This window comes from Plectropomus leopardus, chromosome 8, assembly GCF_008729295.1.
Source record: "Plectropomus leopardus isolate mb chromosome 8, YSFRI_Pleo_2.0, whole genome shotgun sequence".
Taxonomy (NCBI): Eukaryota; Metazoa; Chordata; class Actinopteri; order Perciformes; family Serranidae; genus Plectropomus; species Plectropomus leopardus.
The window spans coordinates 1,844,381-1,869,571 of record NC_056470.1 but is presented as its reverse complement, the minus strand read 5'-3'; the positions used below and the strand labels follow the sequence as shown (position 1 = coordinate 1,869,571).

Here is a 25,191-nt window from a genome sequence, read left to right as displayed (position 1 = left end):
AAGGATTAAAACAAAGCAACAATAAATGACATTAACTCAGGAGAACTGAAGGGGCTGCGATGAAAAAGAATAAAGGCAGAGCAGAGGCATCTCTGTCTGTGCATGACTCACTAAGATCTTGGAGGTGTAGGCGCTGTTGATAGCGATAGCATTGACTAACAGATCTAGTGTCCGAGGGTTGATCTGTCCAGGGTCCGGGATCACACGGTGGTGAACATCACCTGGGCGACAACAATCTAACTTTAATACATATCAGTTACAATCTCAGTCTATTCCGCCTGTATACTATCTCCATCTGCTGCCGTTTCTCCATCATTACTCAGATAATATGAAGAGCACATGATATTGATGAGATCTTTATATGTAGACACATTTTGCAGATTTATTCTGTGACCCCCCCATCTGTGACCTGGAAATGAAAAAAAGATAGCAATACACAGTTGTTCTGCTATCTAAATGAAGTTTAGCTCTATGGTTTTAGTGGCGAGTTTGACGGATATGGCCTACAGGCCAGACAGAAACAGATTGATGGAAGGAAGGAGAGAGGGAAGCAGGGTGAATTCACCAAGCGTGAAAATTAAGATTAAGTTAAAAAACAAGATTTTTTTTATGCAGTAGACAGAACTTCCAAAGGCATGCAAAAGCTGATATTGTGTGTGTGTCAATAATGTTTATTCATGTAGGCAATTACATATATAACATGTTGATGTATATCTACTTAATTAATTAGTTACAGTTTTCATTGAGGACTGTGATTTGTAAAGTGGATTCATACACTCCCTTCTACTGTTCCTGGAAGCTACTGGGTATACATGTAGTATCCGCTTCATTAGTGACAGCATTTTAAAGGGGCCAAACACCTCATCCCGACTGGCAACGATGTGAACATCATTTTTTTTTAGTTCCTCCCAATGAGGATGTCTTAACCCTTTAAAACATGAGCAAAGTAGTTGCTCATGATTTATTTCAAATATATAGGGGGAAGGCAGCAAGCATCTTAAAAAGACATAGCCCAAAAGTTCTAAAAAAAATAAAGTTTTTTATAAATTACCTGAAAACAAGCAACAACAAAAATTTAACAAACTACCTCGAAAAGGTGCGATCAATTAAAAAAAAAAAAAAGATACAATATCTTATATATATTTTTTGTGTGTAACATAATTGTAAATATGAAATTATTATCCATATTAATATACTTTTTGGACATTTTTCCCTATTTTTGGAATATTTTCTAATAATCCTTCCCTCTTAACTATCTACTATTATCATTATTATAATGTCATATTTTTAAAAGGTCAAACCTAATATAATATTATAATATAGAAAAATGCTTTGTAGTTTTTTGTTTACTGTAATGTAATTTTTTTTGAATGGTTGCAGGATCTCTTTTCTTGAGGTACATTAGGGGCCACTGCAGCCACTCTGGGAACCATTGATCTAATCATAGTTACTTAAAAATTGGGCCACATGACTTCTGATTCACCTAAGCAGTGAGGATATTGAAAAGTGACTTTTATGTAACCTTTTTTCTCAACATTTACTCAATATCAGCATTACTTTTTATGATAGAGGACCACAGTCTGCACAGATAATCAATTCATGCATGCCTGCATTCATTTATCATTTTATTTATTCATTATTATTTAAGATTGCTTGCTTGTCACTCACCGACGTAAGTCTGCACAACAGTCATGCGGTTGGTGGTGAGGGTGCCCGTCTTGTCGGAGCAGATGGCCGTGGCGTTGCCCATGGTCTCGCAAGCATCCAGGTGGCGTACAAGGTTGTTGTCCTTCATCATTTTCTACATATGAAATAGTGATGGAGAGCAGAGGGATGTGTTCGGGTTGGATGGACAGGTGAGATGGGAGGGAATGGTGATGAATAGAGCGTGCGCAGAAGGACAGAGGCAGACAGAAACAGATTGATGGAAGGAAGGAGAGAGGGAAGCAGGGTAAATTCACCAAGCGTGAAAATTAAGATTAAGTTCAAAAACAAGATTTTTTTTATGCAGTAGACAGAACTTCCAAAGGCATGCAAAAACTGATATTGTGTGTGTGTAAATAATGTTTATTCATGTAGGCAATTACATATATAACATGTTGATGTATATCTACTTAATTAATTAGTTACAGTTTTCATTGAGGACTGTGATTTGTAAAGTGGATTCATACACTCCCTTCTACTGTTCCTTTGCTGAATTTAGCTGCACATTTTGATGAACCCTTAGGGACTGTTTGGCACCTTTTACATAGTTTTTATTCTTAATTTTTTAATAATTTTGTCTGTGTTCATGCATATGGCATAATTTATTTTGGCAAGATTGTGTATTTTTCGTTAAGTCTAAAATACACTGTTGAAACAAAATTGTTACATTCAGACTGTTAAGTGCAAAAAATGTGCCATTGAAATGCATCCAAATGCAATTTTTGACCCCACAGCCAACAAAGCATAAAAATGTGCATTGTATTATATCTGGGTGTCATTCTGGGCTTTTGATTTGGAAATTGTCATTTTTCACTGTTTTCCACCTTGTGAAGGCCAGACAAAAAAAGTTTTTGACTGTTCCTTATCCCAGTGGATTATCATGCCTTACAGCGTGGAAAGCGCGTTTAGGTCATCAAGTCGGTAGTGGACCGTAGTGGATGTGATTTGGACGGATATAGCCTGCAATGCCTTTTGTATTTTTTGATTTCACAAATAAACATCGTTAAAAGTTTTTCCTGCTTCATGTGAGTACTTGGGTTCACTTGAAGTTGGAACACGAGTTAAAACCCATGCGCCTTGCAGACTAAGGCCTAGGAACTGTGGTATGTAGAAATGGCCACTATACAGCTGATGACATAATTTTACCATATCTGGCATATGGAGAAAATACATGCTATATCTAGTAGGTGCACTGTCACAATCAATGTTGCTGCAAATCATTGATGCATTCCAGGCTGTGAAAAAAAATCTACTTTGCATGTAGTGTATTGAAAATAATTCATTTTTTGCGTTTTTTTTTGTGTAAAAACATAGTGGCATCATAACAAAAACCTGGCATTTAAAGTCAAGTCAAGTCAACTTGATTTATATAGCAAATTTAAAACAACCAGGTTGACCAAAGTCTTTTACAGGTAAAAAGGCAAAATAGAATACATCACACAACCTTAAACAATATCAAAATTATCGGCAATATCAACAAAAATAGTCACATTTGTAGGGATAAAAACATCCTCATCCTAAACACAGGCCAGGGAGAAAAGCTGTGTCTTCAACAAGCATTTGAAATGCTCTAGCTTGAGGGCAGAACTGATTTTAAGTGGTAAGTTGTTCCACAGGTTTGGTGCAGCTACAGCGAAAAGCTCGATCTCCCCTGGCTTTAGGCCTTGTTTTAGGCACATCCAGGAGCAGCTGGTTAGATAGATAGATAGATAGATAGATAGATAGATAGATAGATAGATAGATAGATAGATAGATAGATAGATAGATAGATAGATAGATATATTTTATTGATCTCAAAAACTGAGAAATTGGGGTGTAGCAGCTCCATACAGTAAGAACAAAGAAAGTAAAGAGAAAACAATATTAATAGAACATAAAAGGAATACGCTTAAAAAACTAAAAACTAAGAGACTATACATATATACATATATACAAGTGTAAAGTGCGGAGTGACTGCAGTTGCAGAGGTACAGTAAGCAAAATTTGACCGGAATGTAAGACAACCGACAGTATCTGAATAAATGTTTTAAAAAAAAAGGAACTAAGACCAGAGTTTAAAGAGCAGACAGAGGTGAGTTATTGTACAGATGAATGGCTTGTGGCAGGAAAGATCTCCTGTATCTGTCCTTTCGACAGCGAAGCTGAATCAGTCTGTTGGAGAAGGTGCAACAGATTGATTCAGCTTTAGCAGACCTCAGTGCTCTGGCTGGAGCATGAACATATAGCAGTTCATTTAAATAAGGCAGTGCCAAACCATCAAGTGCTTTAAAAGTTAACAACAAGATCTTAAAACTAATTCTGTAGCGAACAGGGAGCCAGTGCAGTGAACGCAGCACAGGGGCAATGTGGTCTATCTTTCTAGAGCCTGTTAGGAGACGAAAGTTTAAGCTCATCCAAGTTTTATGTTTTAATGTCTCTTAGACAATCAAGTAAAGGCTGCAGTGAACCCTTACTTTGTAATTTTTATGGCATATAAATTTGTATGTCGTCAGCAAAACAATGAAATGAAACATTATGTTTTTCAAAAATAGAACCTAGAGGCAGCATGTACAATGAAAAAAGAATTGGGCCCAAAACAGAGCATGGGTTAATATTCTAAAAATGAATGACTATTTGATATTTATGATTAGGACTGATGTTGGGTTAAAACATAACTTAATTAAAGTATAAAATAATATTAATGCATAATATTTTTTTAAGCTTGATTCTGAAAAGCGCATTTTGTGCGCAAAGCGATATGAGTGTGTGTCATATTAAAGCGGGCCCTAAGGGTTAATGAGCTCAATGATATTTGATTACAAACTGAGTAAGGCAAGATTTCAGCTCTGGTAGAATCAGATTTAAGGCTGCCTTTGACACAGTTGGCCATGGCATACCACCGGTCAGACTGGATAACTGGATTAGGCCCTCAGGCACAGTGCTAAAGTGATTCAAATCTCATCCTCACAACAGGAACTATTTTGTCTTAAATGGGTATTATGCGTCTGAGCAAACCAACATGAGGAGTGGAGTTCCCCAAGGCTCAGTTCTTGGTTTAATAAAATTAAACAATAAAAAACTATATACAAAACGATAATATCACCTATCCCATGTAGCGCATATCAACATTTTATGTTTTATATTTCTTATTTTGCATAATTTAATGCATGTTTTTGGTTCTATGTTGATCCTCTGTAACTGATGTTGCAGCCTGTCTCCGCCAGAACACTCTTGAAAAAGTCTTGAAAAAGAGAGACTTTTAATCTCAAGAGGTTTTTTCTGGCTAAAAGTTTTTGGATTTTGACAGCTGGAAAGTCTGGGGACACAGAGAAAATCATACCGAGACTGCTGAGTCGAAAAGAGCACAACTAGGGTTCTGAGAGACAATGGGAGCATGACCTCCTTAACAAAGGTTGTTTCCAATGTGCACACTAATACACTGGTTTACAAGACAGCAGCTCCCACTTTTCCATTTGCTTTGCACTCAGTAAAGTGTATGGGGTGGGAGGGGGGTCTACCTTGACAGAGTAAGCCAGAGATATGGTGACAGCGAGAGGTAAGCCTTCTGGGACAGCCACCACCAGCACAGTGACTCCAATGATGAAGAATTTGACAAAATACTGGATGTAGACCGGAGTGCACTCTGTCAACCACGTGCGACCTGCAACACACACCACACTGCATATTAAGACCAAACCATCCACTTTAAAGCCTCTGGAAACATGGCTTGAAATAACAAGATTGCACATATTATGTTAAAGTGCAGGGTCTTATTAGGTATCTACAAAAATCTGTAGATAATCACAATCTGAGTGAAAATAAATACTGAAGAGGGAACGCCTGTGCACTTACTCCATGCCACACAAGTTTATTGAAGACAACGTTTTTTTTAACTTTTTTTTTTTTTTTAATTATGCATGGAAGACCCTAAACTACATGTTAATGAAGTTTTTGGTGATTTGGGTTCCCAGAAGTTTTAAAGTGTGACTCATGCTCACATGGTCAATATTTTTACCACAATGGCATGAGTACAATGTGTATAGCATGGCATGTGCATTTTAGGGGGATATTGTGCACACACAGACCTTCAACGACAAACGTGTTGATGACAAAGTACAACACCAGGATGATGACGGTGATGGCCGACATCACCAAACCTGTAAAGAAAATTAAAGAACAGTGTGTCAGTCAGTCTGCTCTAGCTTTATTTCATATTTATGTTTGGATATTCTGAAGTAATGCACGCCTGCTGCTTTATCACTCACTGCATTGCTTTACCTATGTGATCAAATTCCATCACAGTTTACAGCACTAGACAGTATGTTTTTATAACATGCCTCTCTGTTATTGAGCTGTAATAAAACATAATTCAGTATGACTCTTCTCATCTGCTGTGCAACGTTTTGCAACTTTTACAATTCATTTATGTTATTCACAGAGAACTTGCTCTGTCATTAGGCTCACTATTGTTTTCTATATATGTAAATAGTTTCTGTGACAACTTATCAAATGCTGCTCACCATTTTTATGCAGATGAAACTGTTTATTGTTCATCCCCCTCAGTAGTAAAAACTATTACAGTTATGCAATTTTAAATGCAGACAAATCCAAAGTCATACCCTTTTCAAATGAAAAAAGTTAACAGCTAATTGTCCTAACCTAATAACCTCTCAAGATGAAACCTAAATAAATTAAGTTTCTTTTTCACTAATAAATCCAGTTTCCTGCTCCAGGCAAGAAAACACCTGAATTTAGCAACATTTTGACCTTTGTTGGACTATAGGGATCTGCTCGATGAATGCACCTGACCAGTGCCTAAAGAAGTTAGATACTGTGTACTATTGCGCTCTACATTTTATTACTGGCTGTGGAAACCGCATACACCACTGCACGCTGCTACTAAATGGCCTTCTCTGTCCATCTGCAGACTCTCGCATTGATTGTTTTTTAGAAATAAAAGTCTACTTGGGCTGGTTCCTTCTTATTTGGGTACATACATGTGTAAAAAAACAGAATCAATATGGTACAGTATCTTCTTGATGTTGGTCCCCAAAGTTCACACAGAACTTGGCAAAAAAAGCTTTTAAATTTGCTGACCCCTCTTCATTCTTCAATAACTTACAGAAGGACCTGATATTGTCTGAGCTGATTACAGTCAGGGGAATTTAAGTCAATTTAAAAAGATCAGGAAAATAGCACACTTTTAGTCCATGTGATTGCTACTCTAATTTCCACTGATATATATATATATATATATATATATGTATAAATGTGTGTGTGTGTGTGTGTGTGTGTGTGTGTGTGTGTGTGTGTGTGTGTGTGTGTGTGTGTCACTATTTTCTTCTATCCCAGTTCCCCAATGACTCGCAGAGTGTGAAAGCTGCCGGTTTTTCGGTGTGACAGTTCTTTACCTGCTTTGCCAATCTGAACAGCGAGTTTGGTGAGTTTGCCCTGAAGCACACTTCTCTTTCTTCGGAACATTGGTCTTCTTCTTCTCTCTGTCCTCCACCTCCCCTCCTTCTGCACTTTTCAGGGGCTGCATTTCCATGGCAACACCCCCGTCCTGCTTCTTGGCTGAAAACACACACACAAACACACACACACACACACACACACACACACAAAAAAATGTAAAAACATGTACAGTATACTCTCTTAAGCACCGATTCTGCAGATGAAGTAAGCTCATTCTACATCAGGCACGCACAAACACACCACACACACACACGAACACACACACACACACACACATTATGCACATGTGATGAGCTTTTACCTTTGTTCTGATTGTTCTCCACAGCTCCATCAGGTTGTTTTCCTGAGAGGAAGGGAGGGTGATTGAGACAAAGGCACATTAAGGAATAAAAAGACAAACATATAAAAGAGAAGTGTTAGCATGTGTGCATATTCATCAGGCGGGTTTCCATTACAGATTTGCGCAAAAGTTAAGTGATATTTTCGAAATGTTGATTCCATTGAGTGATGTACTGCGACTTCTTCTCTGGTGATAACATTCTAAGAAGCATGTTCAAAACATTAGCAGCTTTATTTCTATTGCAGCCACCACACTAACTGTCATTATTTACAATCCAAGGCCACGTAGGCGTGTTATGGAGCCATAATGGAAAGACAAGCCCGTTATAGGTGGGAGTGGCCACATATAAGGGATTTCTGGGAGGTGATAGTTCACGATTTTACAGAGGAATTGTGGATTTAAAACTTATGGATGATCCGCTCAACTTTTGAAGAGTTATGTGATGCAATAACAGCTCTTGTAGCTCCTGCTGCATCATGAGTTCCTCCTGACAAACACAGCATCATGTGACCTAGAAAAGCCAAAAACATTTTTCTTTTGTAGTTTTGCAAAACATTGGTTTTTCAAATCACCTGAAATACCACATCATGCAAGCATAGAAAAATGTTTTGCGATAAATGGGATTTTTTTTTAATTGCTGCGTTTAGGCATATTCACAATTTCAATTTGCGCAATTTGAGGGTTAATGGAAACCCGCCCAAAAGTCATATTTCTGATCTTAGGACAGCCAAAGACACACTTCCAGAAAAAGAAAACCACAAAAAACAATACTAAAGGTAAGGATAATGAAGGTGCACACATCTTCATACACTGGGTCAAGAGACTGAGAGACATTGTCTTAAGTTTAAGTCCATCAGAGGTCACTGTCACTTTCATTGCACTGTGTGTTGGGGTCCATATACTAGCTGAGGAAAGGAGCGGGGCAGGTAGACAACTTTATGCTCACATACCATTGGTGACTGTGCTGAAAGTGGCCTCTGCAGAGATGAGCAACTGAGTACTGTCGTCTGTTTGGGGAATGTGTGAGGAAGAAAGGTTTTGGGATTTGGCAAGAAGGGAAAACAAAAGAGAGCAAAGAGGGAAGAATAAAAAACTCAAGCAGTGAATGTGTTTGTAGCAGAATGTTCGGAGATGACTGTATACACTAAACAAAAATTTAAACACACTTTTGTTTTCGCTCCCATTTTTCACAGTTTTAAGTCAAAGATTTCAGACTTTTTATGCACGTGATAGATATATTTCAACTTTGGTCAGAAATTTGTTAAAATCTGTGTTAGTGAGTACTTCTGGCAGGTGCGGCATACACTGTAATAATTGTTTAAACTTTAAAAAAAAAAAAAAAACTAGTGTCAGGCTGCCCTAAATCCTTCAAAGACTGTGAAATTGGTTTGATTTCATTTAAAAACATTGTAATGACCAACTTCAAAGAAGTGATCCAAAACTTTGAAAGAAACAAAAAATTAGCAATTAGCATTAGAAAATTAGCAACACCCCCCACCAAACCATCAAAAAACAATAAAATGGCCTGATAAAAAGCAATTAAAAATTAAAATTAAATCACATTGAAAAATAACTACAACTTACATTCTTAAATTCAGTCAATTTTTAAATTTTAACTCTTTTGATAGCTGGATCGACATCACTTTTATTGTGCTGCATTCAGACTCCTTTGACAAGCATCAAAACTTGGAACTCTGAGCAAATTGGTTTGATTTTCTTTCAAATAATAAATAAAATGAAAAATAAAATAAATGTTTTAAATAAAGGCAATCTGCAACTTGGCAAGAAATGGCCTGCAAATTGCAGAAAGAAAAAAAGATTAGAAATTTATTTTTTAAAAGGGCTGTCAAGAAAACAATATTTATCATAATCTTAAATTTATATTACTGATCTGTCATATTTTTGATAGCTTTATTTTTCAGTTCATGCTATTGTTTTTAAATGGTTTGGTTCCATTTTTTGTTTATTGTATTTCTTTGGTGCTAATATTCAGGGAATTTTCTTACATATTTAAAATTGAAATTATCTTCAATAATTATTATAATTTTGAAGCACTTTTTTGAAGTCTTGATGGTCTTGTCTTCTGTTAATTTTTTTCTTTTCTTTTTTAATAATGTAAGGTAATTTTCGTACTCTTTTTACTAATTTCTTGCTAATTTTAGGGTCAGTTCTTTTAAGTTGCTCATTGCTTTCTTAATTGTTTTTGTTTTGGCTTCCAAGGCCAATCACCATCCTGATATGCCACACCAATCAGGTGTCTGGATAATCTTGGAAAAGGCGAAGGGCTCAATTATGTGGATTTTAACAAATTTGTGACTAAAATTTTAAAGAAAAGTCTATTGTGTGCATAAAAAAGTCTCAGATCTTTATCTTAAAAATGAAAAATGGGAGCATAAACAAAAGTGTTGCGTTTAAATTTTTGTTCAGTATAGAACGACAAAAAAAATGAATTGAATATAACCTAAGTCTCGAATGAGAGAAAAATCAAAGAGAACAGTGTACAGGCCCATAGCAAACCCACACTGCATGAAGAAAAACTAACAAGTTATGGCATTTGTAGAAATCTTATAAATAATGTATGAGCTCCAGTAAATGACTGTCTGAATGATCCAGCCCACAGAGGCTGCTGCACTGAGTGCAACACATCCTCATGTGCAAATAGCACTTTGGAAAACAAGCGATAACAGTTTTTTGGGGGTTTTTTTTTTTTCATAAAATCACCATCATCGGCTCATTTGTTGCTGTCCATTCTGCACGCCATGATGCTTCAGATGTTTTCTCTTTTTCAAGATGCCAACAACACCACACACATTCCCATACACACAAGTAAGAGCTGCAGTGGTAGAGGCATGGATGAGTGCACTGGTAATGATATTAACCTTAAGTGCTTCTGAAAGTATGTGTGGCCTCCGTCGCTGTCTGCAGCTCTGCTCTGACTGCAGGGCCCTTCCAAAACAAATTTGAGCACAGACTAATGCTTCATGCGTTGACCAACCAACACTCTTCCCTGAATCTCCCCGGCTCCCTCGCTCTCCCCCCTACTCTTTCAATAATTGATTCAATCTGCAGCCTCTCTCTCTCTCTCTCTCTCTCTCTCTCTCTCTCTCTCTCTCTCAGATTAAGGGGATGGAAGGAAAAACAGGGGAGAGCAAAGGGAGAGATGGGAAAGTGAAAGAGGGCACGGCAGTGGGGTAAACAAGAGACAGTGAGAGAAATTGAGAAAAAATGGAGAGGAAGGAGAGAGGGGGCATGAGAATGAGAGGCATGGAGAGGATGTGGGCTAAATAATCGATGAGGTTAAACTGGTGTGTTTCCTGTTGAAGCTCTTATCTGAAATCAGTTAGGCACCCAACTAAATCCACACACACACACGTGCCGCAGTGTGTGAGCATGGACGGATTATAGGACAATAGGCCCCTGGGCACAGACATAAACAAGCCCCTATCTTTGTGGATTCTTGCAGTTCTTTTGGCATCTCTTTGTAGACTTTTGCAGTCGTATTACATCTCTTTGTAGTCATAATTTGGGGTCATTCTGCTTTCTTTGTGATCGTTCTGTGAGATTCTTTTGTAGATCTTTGTGATTGTTGAAAACTGTTTATAGTAATTTCATGCCTGTTTGTTTGAAGTTGTTTTAAGTTGTTTGTCTTGTGTTTGTCGTAGTCATTTTATGGTTCTTTAAAGTTGTTTGTAGTGTCTTTTTGTTGGAGTCTGTAGTAATTTCATGTCTCCTTATAGTTGTTTTGTTGTCATTGTGGTCATTTTGAGTCTCTTTGCAGTAATTTCATGGGTTTTTTGTAATTTTGTATGTCTTTGTGCTCATTTCAGGGTCTCTAGTAATTTAATGTCTTTGTGTAGATGTTTTTTCATTTCCTTGTAGCTCTTTTGAGTTTCTTTTTTTAGTAATTTCATGTCTCTTTACAGTTGTTTTGTGTCTTTGTGGTTGTTTTGAGTCTCTCTGAAGCAGTTTAATGTGTCTTTGTAGCGGTTGTGCATGTCTTTGTTTGGAGTGCCTTTGTGTTTATTCCAAGTCTCTTTGTAGTATTTTCAGGTCTCCGTGTAGTTGTTTTGCACATCTTTATGGTCATTTTGGTTCTTTTGCAGTAATTTCATGTCTGTTTGCAGTTGTTTTTTTTTTTCTTAGTGACTGTTTTGAGTCTTTTTGTAGTAATTACATATCTCTCTGAAGTTGTTTTATGTGTATTTGTCATCGTTTCAAATCTTTGTAGCATCCATCCATTCATTCATTTTCTTCCGCTTATCCAGGGTCGGGTCGTGGGGGCAGCAGCCTAAGCAGGGAAGCCCAGACTTCCCTCTCCCCGTCCACTTCTTCCAGCTCTTCCCGGGGAATCATGAGGCGCTCCCAGTCCAGCTGAGAGACATAGTCTCTCCAGCGTGTCCTGGGTCTTCTGCAGGGTCTCCTACCAGTGGGACGTGCCCTGAACACCTCAAAGGGAAGGCGTCTTTGTAGCATCTTTGTATTCATTTCATATTTCTTTGCTTCTTTTGTTGTTTTGAGTGTCTTTGTAATTGTTTTGAATGTCATTGAAGTAATTCTGTGTCTCTTTATAGTTTTTTGTATGTCTCTGTGCTTGTTTCGGGTCTCTTGGTAGTAATTTAATGTATGTGTAGTTGTTTTTCATGTCTGTGGTTGTTTTGAGTCTCATTGTGGTAGTGTCACATATCTTTGTAGTCATTTGATTGACTGTCCAGCAACAAAATATTAACAGTCACTTCAAATAGAGGTTTTGGGGCCCAAGGGGTCAGAGACATATAGGCTTGTACCCGGTAAGCCCCTTCAGTAATCTATCAACATGTGTGAGTATATATTTACTGACTCAAGAGCAGTTTGAGGTATATATAAATGGAGATGGTGCAGATGTATGAGAATGGCTGTCTCATTTTCTGGGTTTCGTTGGCATCTGTTTTCTTCCTCTACTGCTGGCATATTTTAAGAACAAAACAAATTTGTGCTTCTGATGCATATCAATATTAAATATGTTTATCTAAAAACTTCTAAAACGATGCAGTGTATCTTCAACAAAAATATCTTTATCTTTCTCTTATTACAGTTAAAAAAAATGTCTGTAAATATTGTGTCTCTCTACTGGTCCCCACTCCTTCACTTACCTTTCTTCTCCTTCCCGTCTTCCTCCATCTCTCCAGCTCCCAGCAGGGTGAAAATGATGCCCGTCTGCGAGTTTACACCCACAGCTGTCACCAGCATCCTGCCCGAGCCCTCCATCACATGGGTACCTTAAAATCCAAATACATTACTTCTTAAGACTGATTTAAGAGACCAGTGGTGCTTGTACAATGCAACAACTTGTGATCTTGCACATTTTTGTGAGGTTCTTTATAGAGCCCTTTCTCAGTGTTTTCTTCATACACAACACATAAACAATGCCATGAGCTGCTCTGGCTACTTGACAGGAAAAAAGTGCTTAGAGCTCAGCTCAACACAACTTCAGCATTCAGGCAGAAAAAAAATGATAATTCTTTTGGTGTCTGCCAAAACATAATTCTTATTTTAAAACAAAATTATTGACTGAACTGCAGCTACAATAAAGTTAAATAAAGTAGCTACTGTCATATAATCAGGTCGAATACACTACTGTTATAATAACATTTAATAAAATACAGATATAAGGAAGTTGAATAAGGTACTATAATAATTAGATTTTATTCTAAGTCTACAATTCTACAATTTCATTTAGCAGACGCGTTTATCCAAAGCGACGTACAAAAAGTGCAAAAAGTGCTTCAGGTGTGATTGGTCACAGGTATTGCCGTCTAGTGGCAGAAGAAGTGCCGCACAACCACCCCCCCCCCCCCCCGTTTCTTTTCTTTTTTTTTTTTTTTATTTGAAACCAAAGTATTAACCAGTAGCGATCTCAACATCTGAGATTCAACAATCTCAGTATCACTACTTACGATGACAGTCAACATACAACATCACACAACTTTGTCAGTGCTAGATAATCATTAGGTGCTGGGTTTTGGACCTTCTGACTTAATTTACCCCAAAGGGCAAAGCGGAGAAGAGTCAGGTTAAGTGCCTAGGTGTTCTCGGAACAAATGAGTTTTCAATTGTCTCTTAAAAGTAGAAAGGGACTCAGCAGAACGCACAGAGTTTGGAAGTTTGTTCCACCATTTGGGAACAACAGAAGAGAAGAGTCTGGCTAGAGATTTAGAGCCGTGCTGGGCTGGAAGCACCAGGCGTCTTTCACATGCAGAGCGTAGTGGGCGAGGAGGACAGTAGACCTGCATCAGGGATTCCAGGTAGGCTGGAGCAGTTCTTGTGATTGTTTTGTTAGCCAAGAGAAGTGCTTTGAATTTGATTCTGGCTGCCACTGGAAGCCAGTGAAGAGAAATTAGCAGCGGGGTGACATGTGCTCTTTTGGGCTGGTTGAAGACCAGACGTGCTGCTGCATTCTGGATCATCTGAAGAGGTTTGAATGAGCATGCAGGGAGGCCTGCCAGAAGAGAGTTGCAGTAGTCAATGCGTTAGATCACAAGCCTGAACCAGAAGCTGTGTGGCCTGTTGGGTCAGGAAGGGTCTGATCTTCCTGATGTTGTAGAGGGCATAACGGCAAGACCGAGAAACTGAGGCCACATGAACCTTAAAGGTCAGCTGGTCATCAATCATGACACCCAGGTTTCTGGCTGAGTTTGTGGGCACAAGTAGGCTCGAGTCAAGTTGGACACTGATCCGAGGCTGAACAGATGGACAAGCTGGAAAGACCATGATTTCGGTCTTAGACAGATTTAGCTGAAGGTGGCGTTCCTTCATCCATGTGGAGATATCAGCCAGACACGCTGATATCCGAGCTGAGACCGTTCTGTCATCAGGTGGAAAGGAGAGGAAGAGCTGAGTGTCATCAGCATAGCAGTGGTAGGAGAAACCGTGGGAGCGGATCACTGCACCGAGTGAGGTGGTGTACAGAGAGAAGAGTAGGGGACCAAGCACCGACCCCTGAGAAACCCCTGTCGATAGGCCATGTGACCTAGACACCTCTCCTCGCCATGACACTGAAGGATCTGCCTGTGAGGTAGGACTTGAACCACCATAGGACAGAACCTGAGATGCCGAGCTCAGAGAGTGTGGAGAGGAGGATTGTTAGAATTTAATAAATCAAAGCAGGATCCATTGTGCTTTTATTGTGAAGGACCTGGCTCATCTTGATGTTTTTGTTGTGGACTTGAAGCTTCCAGTCAACAGTTGGATGTTAGCGTTAGCAGATACTGAAACAGATACCATGGTTTAACCGTGAGGATTCATTCACTGTGAGCGGGCAACAAACTAACAGTTCTCTAGTTCATATATTACTAATATCTGCAAGTCGTACTGGGTGCTCTGTGGTCACAAAAATGTGACTTAGTCACAATCGGAGCTCTCAATCTGTTACCGCAGTTAAACCTGTTGATTTATCCTCTGTAAGCTGGTAACAAACTAACAACAAAAATGTGTCTATACCTACAGAGACAGACAGACAGAAATGCCATAATGAGCAGATGATATCCTCCAAGTAGCACAAAGGTGACAGAGAGCAAAATCTGTGAAAACTGACCTGAGAGCAGCATAGGGTCCTTATCCACAGACTTGCGTACGTGGTCGGACTCTCCTGTGAGGGAGCTCTCATCTATCTTCAGATCGTTGCCTTGGACCAAGATACCATCAGCTGGCAGCAGATCCCCTGAACACACACATCCACAGATCAGTGTGGGATTCACCTTGTAGTTTATGTCCTTTTTGGCCTGGGGTATGTCAATGCATGCGCGTCCAACAGGGACATTTACATACCAGTATCACTTGTAGATAATATTAGGTTATACAAACATGATACAGAGATCAGCAGTACAGATGAAGCAGAAATAGTCACATCATAAAGATGAAATAGGAGGACAATTTCATATTAAGATTATGGTGACCAAAATTATCCTTTATCAGTATTTTCACAGTATTGTTAAAATTTGCTGAAAAAGCACCGATACGCACGTCAAAGTCCTTTCACCAAGTTTTATATTGAACGCTTAAAAAAAAACAATCAGCACTATTCACTTTCTGTTTGCATAAATATTTGAATAAAAACAGCCGATACTTTACTTGAACATTTGAAAGCCATATCAAACATGAATCAACATTAGCAGCCTGCCTCTGAAATGCTTGCTCAAGTGTCTGTGTCACTGTAGATGAGGACAAGGGACCAGCAGCATCACAGGGTTTGCCTGCTGCACACCCACTCTGTAAACAAGGACTAGCAAAACAAACCCACGTAGCATGCTGCGCCTGCAGCTGGGAGACTGCTGCCAACTTCAGTTAATGCTGGACAGGATTTACTGTGACTATTTCAAAGCACAATAAATAAACACTGTTTTAATAATAATTAAAATTTGAAATTGTAATGCATTGTAAAATCTGATAAGTTGATTTTACTTTTCAAAAAAATCTAGGAAATCGAAAAATGTAAGTACTGTGGTAATCCACATTATAGAAGAGCAATACAGACATTCACCAGAGACTGCTGCTTCTTTAAGAAGCAGAGTTCAGACTTGAGGGAAGGGTATTCTGGGAAATGGATTTTGGGAGTTTTGTTGTTAGCGCGGTTTTAGTTTTTACCAGGGATGATCTGTGCGCTTGTAGAGTAAACAGACTCGACTTGACTCAGTCTCTTCGTCTTGTCATTCCTACACTCCCACAGGGCCATAAAACTTGAGATAAAAGCAGAGTCTCAATGAAACCACAATACAATCATTGTTGATTTTACTGACACCATGAGCACCAAAGAAGATGATATTATCAGCATTTTTAAGCATGAGGGGATGCAAAAAAACAAGATTAGTAGATGCAGAAGTCTATTTTCTTCTTCTTCTTCTTTTTTCTTATTTATATTCTAATTTTTTTAACAACATCAATAAACCAAGTTTACTTTGCTATATATTCATATTCCAAAACATGTTAACAAAACAGAACTCACAGATCTCTTTAATTCATCACCAGCTAAACCCACTTTGTCATTATGAAGTTAAGTCAGACGAACTTGTTTTACTGAAGTTGTAATTTCATTTATTTTCAAGTTAGAACAACTTCACAAAATTAAGCAAAGACAGCTACATTCCAAGTAACTTAACACTTAGATATAAAGTTAACATAAATTTAAATCTATAGTTATATTTATTATATTTTCTTCCTTTTTCAAGACAATTGGTTTCAAAGATTATTTTAACTAAGATCAACTTGATTTTACAGTGTACTAACCGTCTGGAATTTACCGTGGTTTATCATGAAACAGGCTCACTCGCATTTTCTCTGAGAGTAAGATCAGAAGGTTGATACCACTCGGGTCGCTGTGCTGAATTTGATACTATGTGCAGCCAGGAGGTGATTAACTTAACATAAAGTGGGTATTTTGGGTAAACAGCTTGCCTGGCTACAAATGAAGGTAACTAGAATTACCGCCTCGTGGTTGGATGCTTCGGCCAACCAGTCAAGTTGCAGTTACATTTTACGTTCATGTCTTTCCAGATTCAGATCTAGCCATGACAGCTGACAGTGTTTCTGAAACTGATCTTGTTGCAAAGAAGCTAAAAAATCCCAAAAATCAATACTTGGCACACTTTTTTCTGTCACTAATTTTTAATCTCATTACTTCAGTGTCTGAACAAAAATCTCTTCCCCTCTGTTCCTGAGTTATGGCATTGAATAATGGACAGAAAAACTTTTTTTTTTTGCAAAACATTATGATATCACAGTAAAGTTGACATTTGACCATTTGGATCTAAATTCAATTCAATTTAAAACTTTTATTAACGACTAAGGTCAAAGCGAGAACACAATAAAAACAAAATAAATTAACAAAATAATATTAATAATGGTAATGAAAAGGGGACATAAAAATGATGAAATATATAAAAATATAAAAAACAGTCCAGGGTCAGTTAGGCATTTACATACAGGCATGAACGCCAGTGGCTCCAAATTCCAGACTTAAAGCTCACTTCAGTTTAGGATTGGCTAAAGCCAAAATAACTCAATTTTCAGATTTTACCACCCTAAACATATACCTATAATCATCATTTTATCCGGTAGACATTTGTGTGAAATTATGCCACAATAAGTGTATCAATTCTTGAGTTATTGCAGAAAACATGTTTTGTGAGGTCACCTTTGGCCACAAAAATCTGATCAGTTTCATTCCTCATACCAATGGATGTTTGTGCCAAATTTGAGAAAGTTCCCAAAAGGTCTTCTTGAGGTATTGCATTCATGAGAATGAGATGGACAAAGGGTCACAGTGACCTTAACCTTTGACCTTTGTCAACCAAAATCTAATCAGTTCATTCTTGAGCCTAAGAGGACGGTTGTGCCAAATTTGAGAATATTCCCACAAGGCCTTCTTGAGATATTGTTTTGACCAGAATGAGACAGAAGCAAGTTCAAAGTGACCAGAGTCTAATCAGCAAAGCTATGTGGACATCTGTGCTAAATTTGAAAAATTCCCCCAAGGCGTAACATGAATTGGACAGATGGACAAACACATGTACGTGCATCTGGACATTGGTAAAATTTAGAGGTGCTAGTAGGGTGATTCTCCTACCTTTGGACAGAGCCAGGCTAACTGTTTCCCTGTGTTCCCAGTCTTTATGCTAAGCTAATCACCTGCTGGCTGTAGCATCTGCAATCTTTCTAATAATACTTAGTGAACAGACATGAGAGTACCATCTACCTTCTCATCTAACTTCCAAGAAAAAGCAAATTACTTTATTTCCCAAAATGTCAAACTATTTGTTTAACCCATTGAATCCTGAGCACATTGGCATGATTTCTTTCAAAAACATGGAAGAAAGGCATGAGCAACAAAAGAAGTAAGTAAGCGTTTGCGATGGTCTCCTTACCGTATTTGACCTGCGCCATGTCCCCCACCACCATGTCCGCCACAGGGATCTGGATGACGTTTCCTTTACGCACAACAGTAAATTTCTGTTTGTTCAATCCGACTCTGCAGACCCCGGAACTGCTTCTCTTTGGACCAGTCATTAAACGCCGTCACCAGGACGACACACACGACAGACAGCAGGATGGCGGCGCCCTCAATCCAGCCAGTGTCACCACCTTCACCCTCATCCTCTGCAGACGCCGCCACATTCCCACACGCTGGAGAGAGGGGAGCGGAGGGATGGGGGGTTAGACATTTTGTGACATCACAACTGAATCAACTTGTATTTAACCCACCTAAAGCACCAGTTGGCTGGTGGTATGGATAGTTTAGATAGTCTCACTATATTTCACATATGTTACCAAATGTAGATGGAAAGCAAAGTTAAGGGGACAATCTGTGATCCAAATGTAAAAAAAAATGGGTGATGGGTGAACCTCAACTGACACACCAAAACCACGATTCTTTCCGGGGGAGCCACAGTGAGTCATTTAGGTCTGAGCTAAAACAAACATTTTTTTTTTTAGGTTTAACCCTTTGAAACTCAAGCAAATTGGTTTGATTTTTTTTAAGACAAAAACACAGAAAATAAAACAACAACCAACTTGTCCAGAAATGTCCAACTGAATGCAAGAAATGAGTAAGTAAAATGAAAGGAAAGAAAATTATTACCTAAAAATGTGTTTTAAAATAAGGGGATTATTAGAGGTTATTATACCCAAAAAATAGGGGAAAGTGTCCATTAAACTAAATTTGTAGTTACAATAATTTTATGTTTCAAATAATTTGACAGAAAAAATATAATTAAAAAATTATAATAAATACACATTTTTTCAGCATTGTTTTTCACTCTTTTTGTGTTCTTTTTTTTCCAGGTAATTTTCTTTACAGTTTTGTTTGTTTCGTTTTTTTTTCTGTTTCTGGGCCATGTCTTGTTAAGTTACTCATTGCCTTCTCCCCTTGTTTTTGAAAAAACCCAAACCAGTTTGCTAGGTTTCAAGTGTATTAGTATATTAGTATATTATCTGAAAATTAGCACAAACAAAATGAAAGTCAAAGAACAAAACAAAACAAAAAAGGAAATGACCTGAGAAAAGTGCTCAGATAGATTATAATCATTCTGTAACATAATTTTAAAGACCATTATGATATTTGTAATTATAGCACCCTTTTTCCCTAGCCTTTTTTTACTCTTAATCTACAAATTTCTTGCATTTTGCAGAGCATTACTGGCAAAGTTGATCAATGCCTTTTTCCCCATGTTTTTTTAAAAGAAAGCCAACCCATTTAGGGTTCAGAGGTTTAAATACTTTGAAAAAACATTTTCAAAGGGTTAAGACTGCAGCGACTTATGCACAGTGCCAGCCTTTGTCTACAGATAGTGTTTATCATCATATAATTTACTACCATTCACCAAAAAAACGTTCATGACACACAGTGCATAACTACAAATCCATTACTCAAATAATGAGAGAGTAGTTTGCGTGTGCTGCTGTTATCTGGGGTGAACTATGAGGTTTCAGACTGAGCCACAGCGTCACATATTTCCTCCTCCTGTTCACTGAGCTCACTTCCTCTCTGCCATGACCGCTTACTGTGGTAAATACACACCAAAGAGATAATGGCAACAACTCTATGGTCTATATGCTTTTCATTTTGTGCATTTTCATATTTCAACCAATAAAGAAGATAAGATCATTGCACAGAAGTTCTTTGTGTTTTACCCAAACAACATCAGAAAGAACAGAAAAAAAACTACCTGATTTATTAGCATTATCAACTGAAAACTCAGCTTTCTACGATAAGAATCACGCTTGATGATGGAAATACTTTGATTTTTAAATTCAGTTGGCAATCAGTTTAATCTGATTCCATCAGAGGAAGGTATTACAATTCTGCAATTCAGTATTAGAACTTATTATCATCCCAACTGTATATATACTTTGGTAAAACTTTGGCTCTTCTTTTTTGTTGGCTTTCTGCACTGAAGTGTTCAAACACCTCAAAAGGAGATTTCTGATATGTTGTTGTGTATGTTACCCAGGTTAAAAACCCAATAACCTCATAGTGAATTCTAGGCCGCTATATGCAGGTTTCTCATCCCATCAGGCTGTTTGGTGAGCAGAACCGCTCCTAAGCACACAGCATTCTACAGCATTCTACAGCATTCCTCACACACATGAACCTTACAAGCCTATGATATCAGCGGTCAGATATTTTTGTGATGGACTTCCAAGAGCAAGGTGACATTTGTTGGCGAGCGACTAACTAAACCCTGGAAACCCCTCCTTCCACAGGGAAATCCAAGTTTAGTTTAAAAACTAACTTGGATGAACTGAACTCGAATTAACTTAACATTAAGTGGAAGCAAATTCATTAATTGTGGAACAAATGAACTAAACTGAAAGGCCTATATTTATTTATTCTTGGAAAAAAAATTAATACATTATTTAAAGTTACCATTGTCTCCTGTCTTGCTCTCAACTACTTACCTATCATCTTCTGTTCAGTCCTACTCTCATTTATTATCTTTTTTATTCGATTAAGCTCAGCCCATTGGCTGCTTGTAACTCCCTCAATCTTCCTCCCACTGCATTTTACACACTTCGGACTTTTTTTAAACATTGGAAGAAAGGAAATGAGCAACTTGACAAAAAGTTAATCAAAATTAGCACAAAACTGGTAAAAAACAATCAACAAAAAACAATTTTTAAGACCTGAAAATTAGCACAAAACGATTAGAAAAACAGGAATAAAAATGACTTGAAAAAAAATGCTCATATACAAACGTACATATTTCTGTGACATAATTTTAAACATGTAAAAAATATTATATTTTCTGAAAATTTCCCCTTTTTTTGTTTTAATGCTTGTAAAAGGCGTTTCATTTTCTGTTTCATCCTTCTCCATTTACTTCGGCTCTCTTGCTCTGTGAAGAGCAAAAACTCTCTTTCAACCACCAAAATATCTTCTTTTCTTCTCTTTCTACAACCTTAGCCTCCACCATGTCTCATTCCTGCTCTCCTCTTTAACCAGGATAGCACTGATCAGGCGTTACTCTATGCAGAAGATGAACTATTCTTTCTCACCTCGCTATGTCTCTCTCTTTCTATTCCCCTCGCTGCCCAACTTTCTCCTTCCACAACCTGCCAAACCATCCTCCCCAGCCCCGCTGCCCCTGCTCTCACATTCGGTGTCCTTTCCCGGAGGCTGGTAGAAAGAGAGGCCGAGGGAGATGATTGCAGCGGCCTCCAAGATGATGAGTGTGACGTCCTGTAAGGCCTCCCACACCAGCTCCAGGAAAGTCTTCGGCTTCTTCGGGGGGATGAAGTTTTGGCCGAACGTTTGGCATCGACGCTCCAGGTCTGTCGGGTCCCCACTGAGACCTGACAGATGGAGACAGAGAGAGAGACACAGGGCGGAAAAGAGGGGGGAATAAGAAAGAGATGAAATGTTAGCAAATTTCACTTAGGTGAAATTTACATGAAAAAAAACGGATCCAAACAAAATACTTCTGCACACACATTTGACAGCGCCACATTCACAATTCAAAATGGGGTCTGCAAACAAAAATTCTGTTTACTTGTCCCACTGTTCAAACTGACAGGACAGATACCCAGTCATAATAGGGTGGCACCTGTGGTAGCCAATCAGATTTCAGAGCTGCCCTTGCCACCCAAGGCCACTCCCTGGACACGCCCCTAGTGTGTATGTACACCCATGAAAAAAATGCATCATATATAACTAACGCAGTCATGAGCCGGTAATTCATGTATTAGCCAAAATCAGAAAGACTGCGATCAAAGAAGGAAGTAGTCTCCATATGGAGGCAGGTTGGGGTGTTGGATGGATCACAAAACTTGGGACTGTCAAACCAGTGTTGGGACCTGTGCGAAACAAAGGGAACTTTGATTTATTTTAAGTCTCCGGACTTTCCTCTAGAAGACTGGTTTTCATGACCATGTGAAACTGAGAAGCTTGAAACCAAATAGCCAGCTTGGGTACATGTAGACCTAGTGAACACAAAATTCTGGACTTTCCCCCAGGAGACAGGTGTTCAGAGCTGTGTGAAATTGAGTGTACTTTTAGTTATTTTAAACTATGCTATCACCATTTTTCTTTCCCTAAACTTAACCAACATCATTCGTAGTCACTAATTTGTTAGCTGTCCCAAATACCATTTTCTGGACTCACATTGATCACCAGATAAGGTTGATAAGCAGCTGACCCCTGACAGTTTCAGTGTCAGGTGAGAGACACACTAGCCAGGTTTCCATTACAGATTTGCCCAAAACCTATCTTGCGATATTCTGATATTCCAAGAATCATGGTGATGATGTTTAAAACATTAGCAGCTTTATTACTATTGCAGCCACCACACTAGCTGTCATTATTTTCAATCCAAGGTGGTGTAGGCGTGTTATGCAAGCGATGACGGAAAGGCAAGCCCATTGTATGTGGGAGTGGCCACGTATGAGGGATTTCTGGGAGATGATAGTCCACGATTTCACAGAGGAATTGTGAATTCAAAACTTCCGGATGATCAGCTCAACTTTTAAAGAGTTATGTGATGCAGTATCACCAGTTCCTCCTGACAAGCACATAGCCATAGCATCATGTGACTTAGAAAAGCCAAAATAAATGTTTGTTTTTTCACAGACATTGAAATCACATTCTTTCTCTGCAAAAAAATAAATAAGTAAAATATAATAATAATAATAATAATAATAATAATGATAATAATAATAATAACAATAATAATAATAATAATAATAATTCTAAACTGAAAATACCTACCCAATTAAAAAATATCCAAATAGCAGAATATTCTGGTCTAGCCCTATTTGTTAGATATCATATGAACCACTGTATGAGGATACATTGCATACATAAAAGTCTCAGCGATGTTGGAAATATATTTGCACTCATGGAATACCTTTTGTCCAATCAAATTACTTTTTCAGAACCAGCTGCTGTGTTAAGTGACTTAATTGCTATTTGAAATAAAAAGTTTTTTGAATCAGTGGCTATATGAATGGTCCCATGTTCTCTGTCATCCATAAAAGTGTAAATAAAATTCCACACAGAACTGCCTTCACAAAAACACTCCAAACTCATTTCACACGACTACACTACGCACATGCCCAATTGGCACAAAATCTCTCAAAAAAGCCAAAACTTCCTTGACCAACTTCTTCTTTTCAGTAGAACGGATTTAACTCCAAGTTTATTTTCCCTCCTCCAAACTCTCATCTCCATCCTCACTGCAACACTCTTACAATCCTCTCCCCTTCAACCTTACCCCTAAGTAATTCAGTTTCCATGGAGACCATGATATCAGGTCCAGGGCTTCCTGTCTCTAACAGGTTTCTGCCCAGCAACAGGTGATGTCACTCCTCCAGCGTGCGAGGTTTGGAGCACAGCTTTCTTTTTTCTTCCTTTTTTTTTTTTTTTGATAGGCTATTGGGGAGGGGAGGGGGGTCAATTTGTATGCTGTGGTTGGCCAAGATCGGTGACTATCTTTACGTGCGTTTGCCTGTGAGAGTGTGTGTGTGTTTGTGTGTGTGTATGTGCTTGTGTGTGTTTGGAGACATCCTGGTCAAATGTGCTTGCTGCAGGGAGTCATATGCAGCTCCCAGGGTTGCCAAAGAGTTGTGTAGCAATATGACGCTCAACAGGGTTCAGGCCAAGGCGAGGCAGAGAAAGACAGAGAGAGAGAGAGAGAGAGACACAGAGAGAGAGTGAGAGAAAACAGGTGACCTTATGCTGAGTAATCGTAGTGAGCTGTATCCTCCTTCCATTAGTCCGTCCCTCCCTCCTTCCATCTCTCGTTCATCCATCCCGTCGTTCTACCCTTCCTCCTCACCCTTTTCCACAGCCTCTCTCGTTGGCTCTCCTCCTCCTCTCTTTTCTCCCTCTCTCAATCTCTCCTTGATGTGTCCTTGACAATGCGGCAAGCTGTTCTAGCTTTCCGTCAACCCCCCCTTCCCACACACACACACACTCTCTCTCTCACACACACACACACACACACACACACACACACACACACACACATATACACAAACACACACTCTTTCTCTCACTCCCTCTTTCTCTTTCTCATCGTTTCTCCACCTCCTCTTTTCCGTCTCTTCAGTGTCGATATAATGGTCTCATACTGCAGTGCTGGGGTATCCATATCTGTGTGCGTGCGTGTGTGTGAGAGAGAGAGAGAGAGAGAGAGAGAGAGAGAGAGAGAGAGAGAGAGAGAGAGAGAGAGAGAGATCCCATTCTGTATTGGTTTAACCCCCACTCTACTTTCTATGTATCATATTACAGATGATGCTCAGCATCAGCTGCATCATTATGTCTGCGCATGTGGTATGTTAACCCTGTTGTGTGTGACTGTGTGTGTGTGTGTGTGTGTGTGTGTGTGTGTGTGTTTGTCATATCCATTTATGCAGTACTGTTGCAAGATGTGTATCTCTGTTGACATTTCTAGAATACATATACCCACATTTTCCTATCTATCTGTCTGATCTGTCAATTCACGGTCGTCCTCTACAATCAGTAATATTGTAATCGCACTAAAAGGCAGCAGCTTTTGTTGGAGTGTCTCAAATATGTCCCTCCAATGTTCTCTTAGGGCTTCCGTAGTTCACAGTAGGCTGCACCCTCCCCTTGCGCATACCTCCTAAAGAAACACACTCACCACTACATGACAAGCAAGCATCAATGACAATGTAGAGTACATTCCCTAAAAAGTCTCAGTCTC

At 38.7% G+C, this 25,191-nt stretch overlaps 1 protein-coding gene across 1 annotated transcript in view; it reads right to left on the bottom strand.

Moving 5' to 3' along the window:
• atp2b3b (ATPase plasma membrane Ca2+ transporting 3b) overlaps nt 1–25,191 on the bottom strand; it is a 72,757-nt gene that overhangs the window by 30,971 nt on the left and 16,595 nt on the right. The window contains 12 exon segments of the mRNA XM_042491530.1: nt 112–221; nt 1,669–1,801; nt 5,202–5,344; nt 5,769–5,840; nt 7,095–7,144; nt 7,146–7,257; nt 7,460–7,501; nt 12,628–12,753; nt 15,069–15,194; nt 18,394–18,485; nt 18,487–18,652; nt 21,623–21,820. Coding sequence (XP_042347464.1) covers nt 112–221; nt 1,669–1,801; nt 5,202–5,344; nt 5,769–5,840; nt 7,095–7,144; nt 7,146–7,257; nt 7,460–7,501; nt 12,628–12,753; nt 15,069–15,194; nt 18,394–18,485; nt 18,487–18,652; nt 21,623–21,820 — 1,370 coding nt within the window.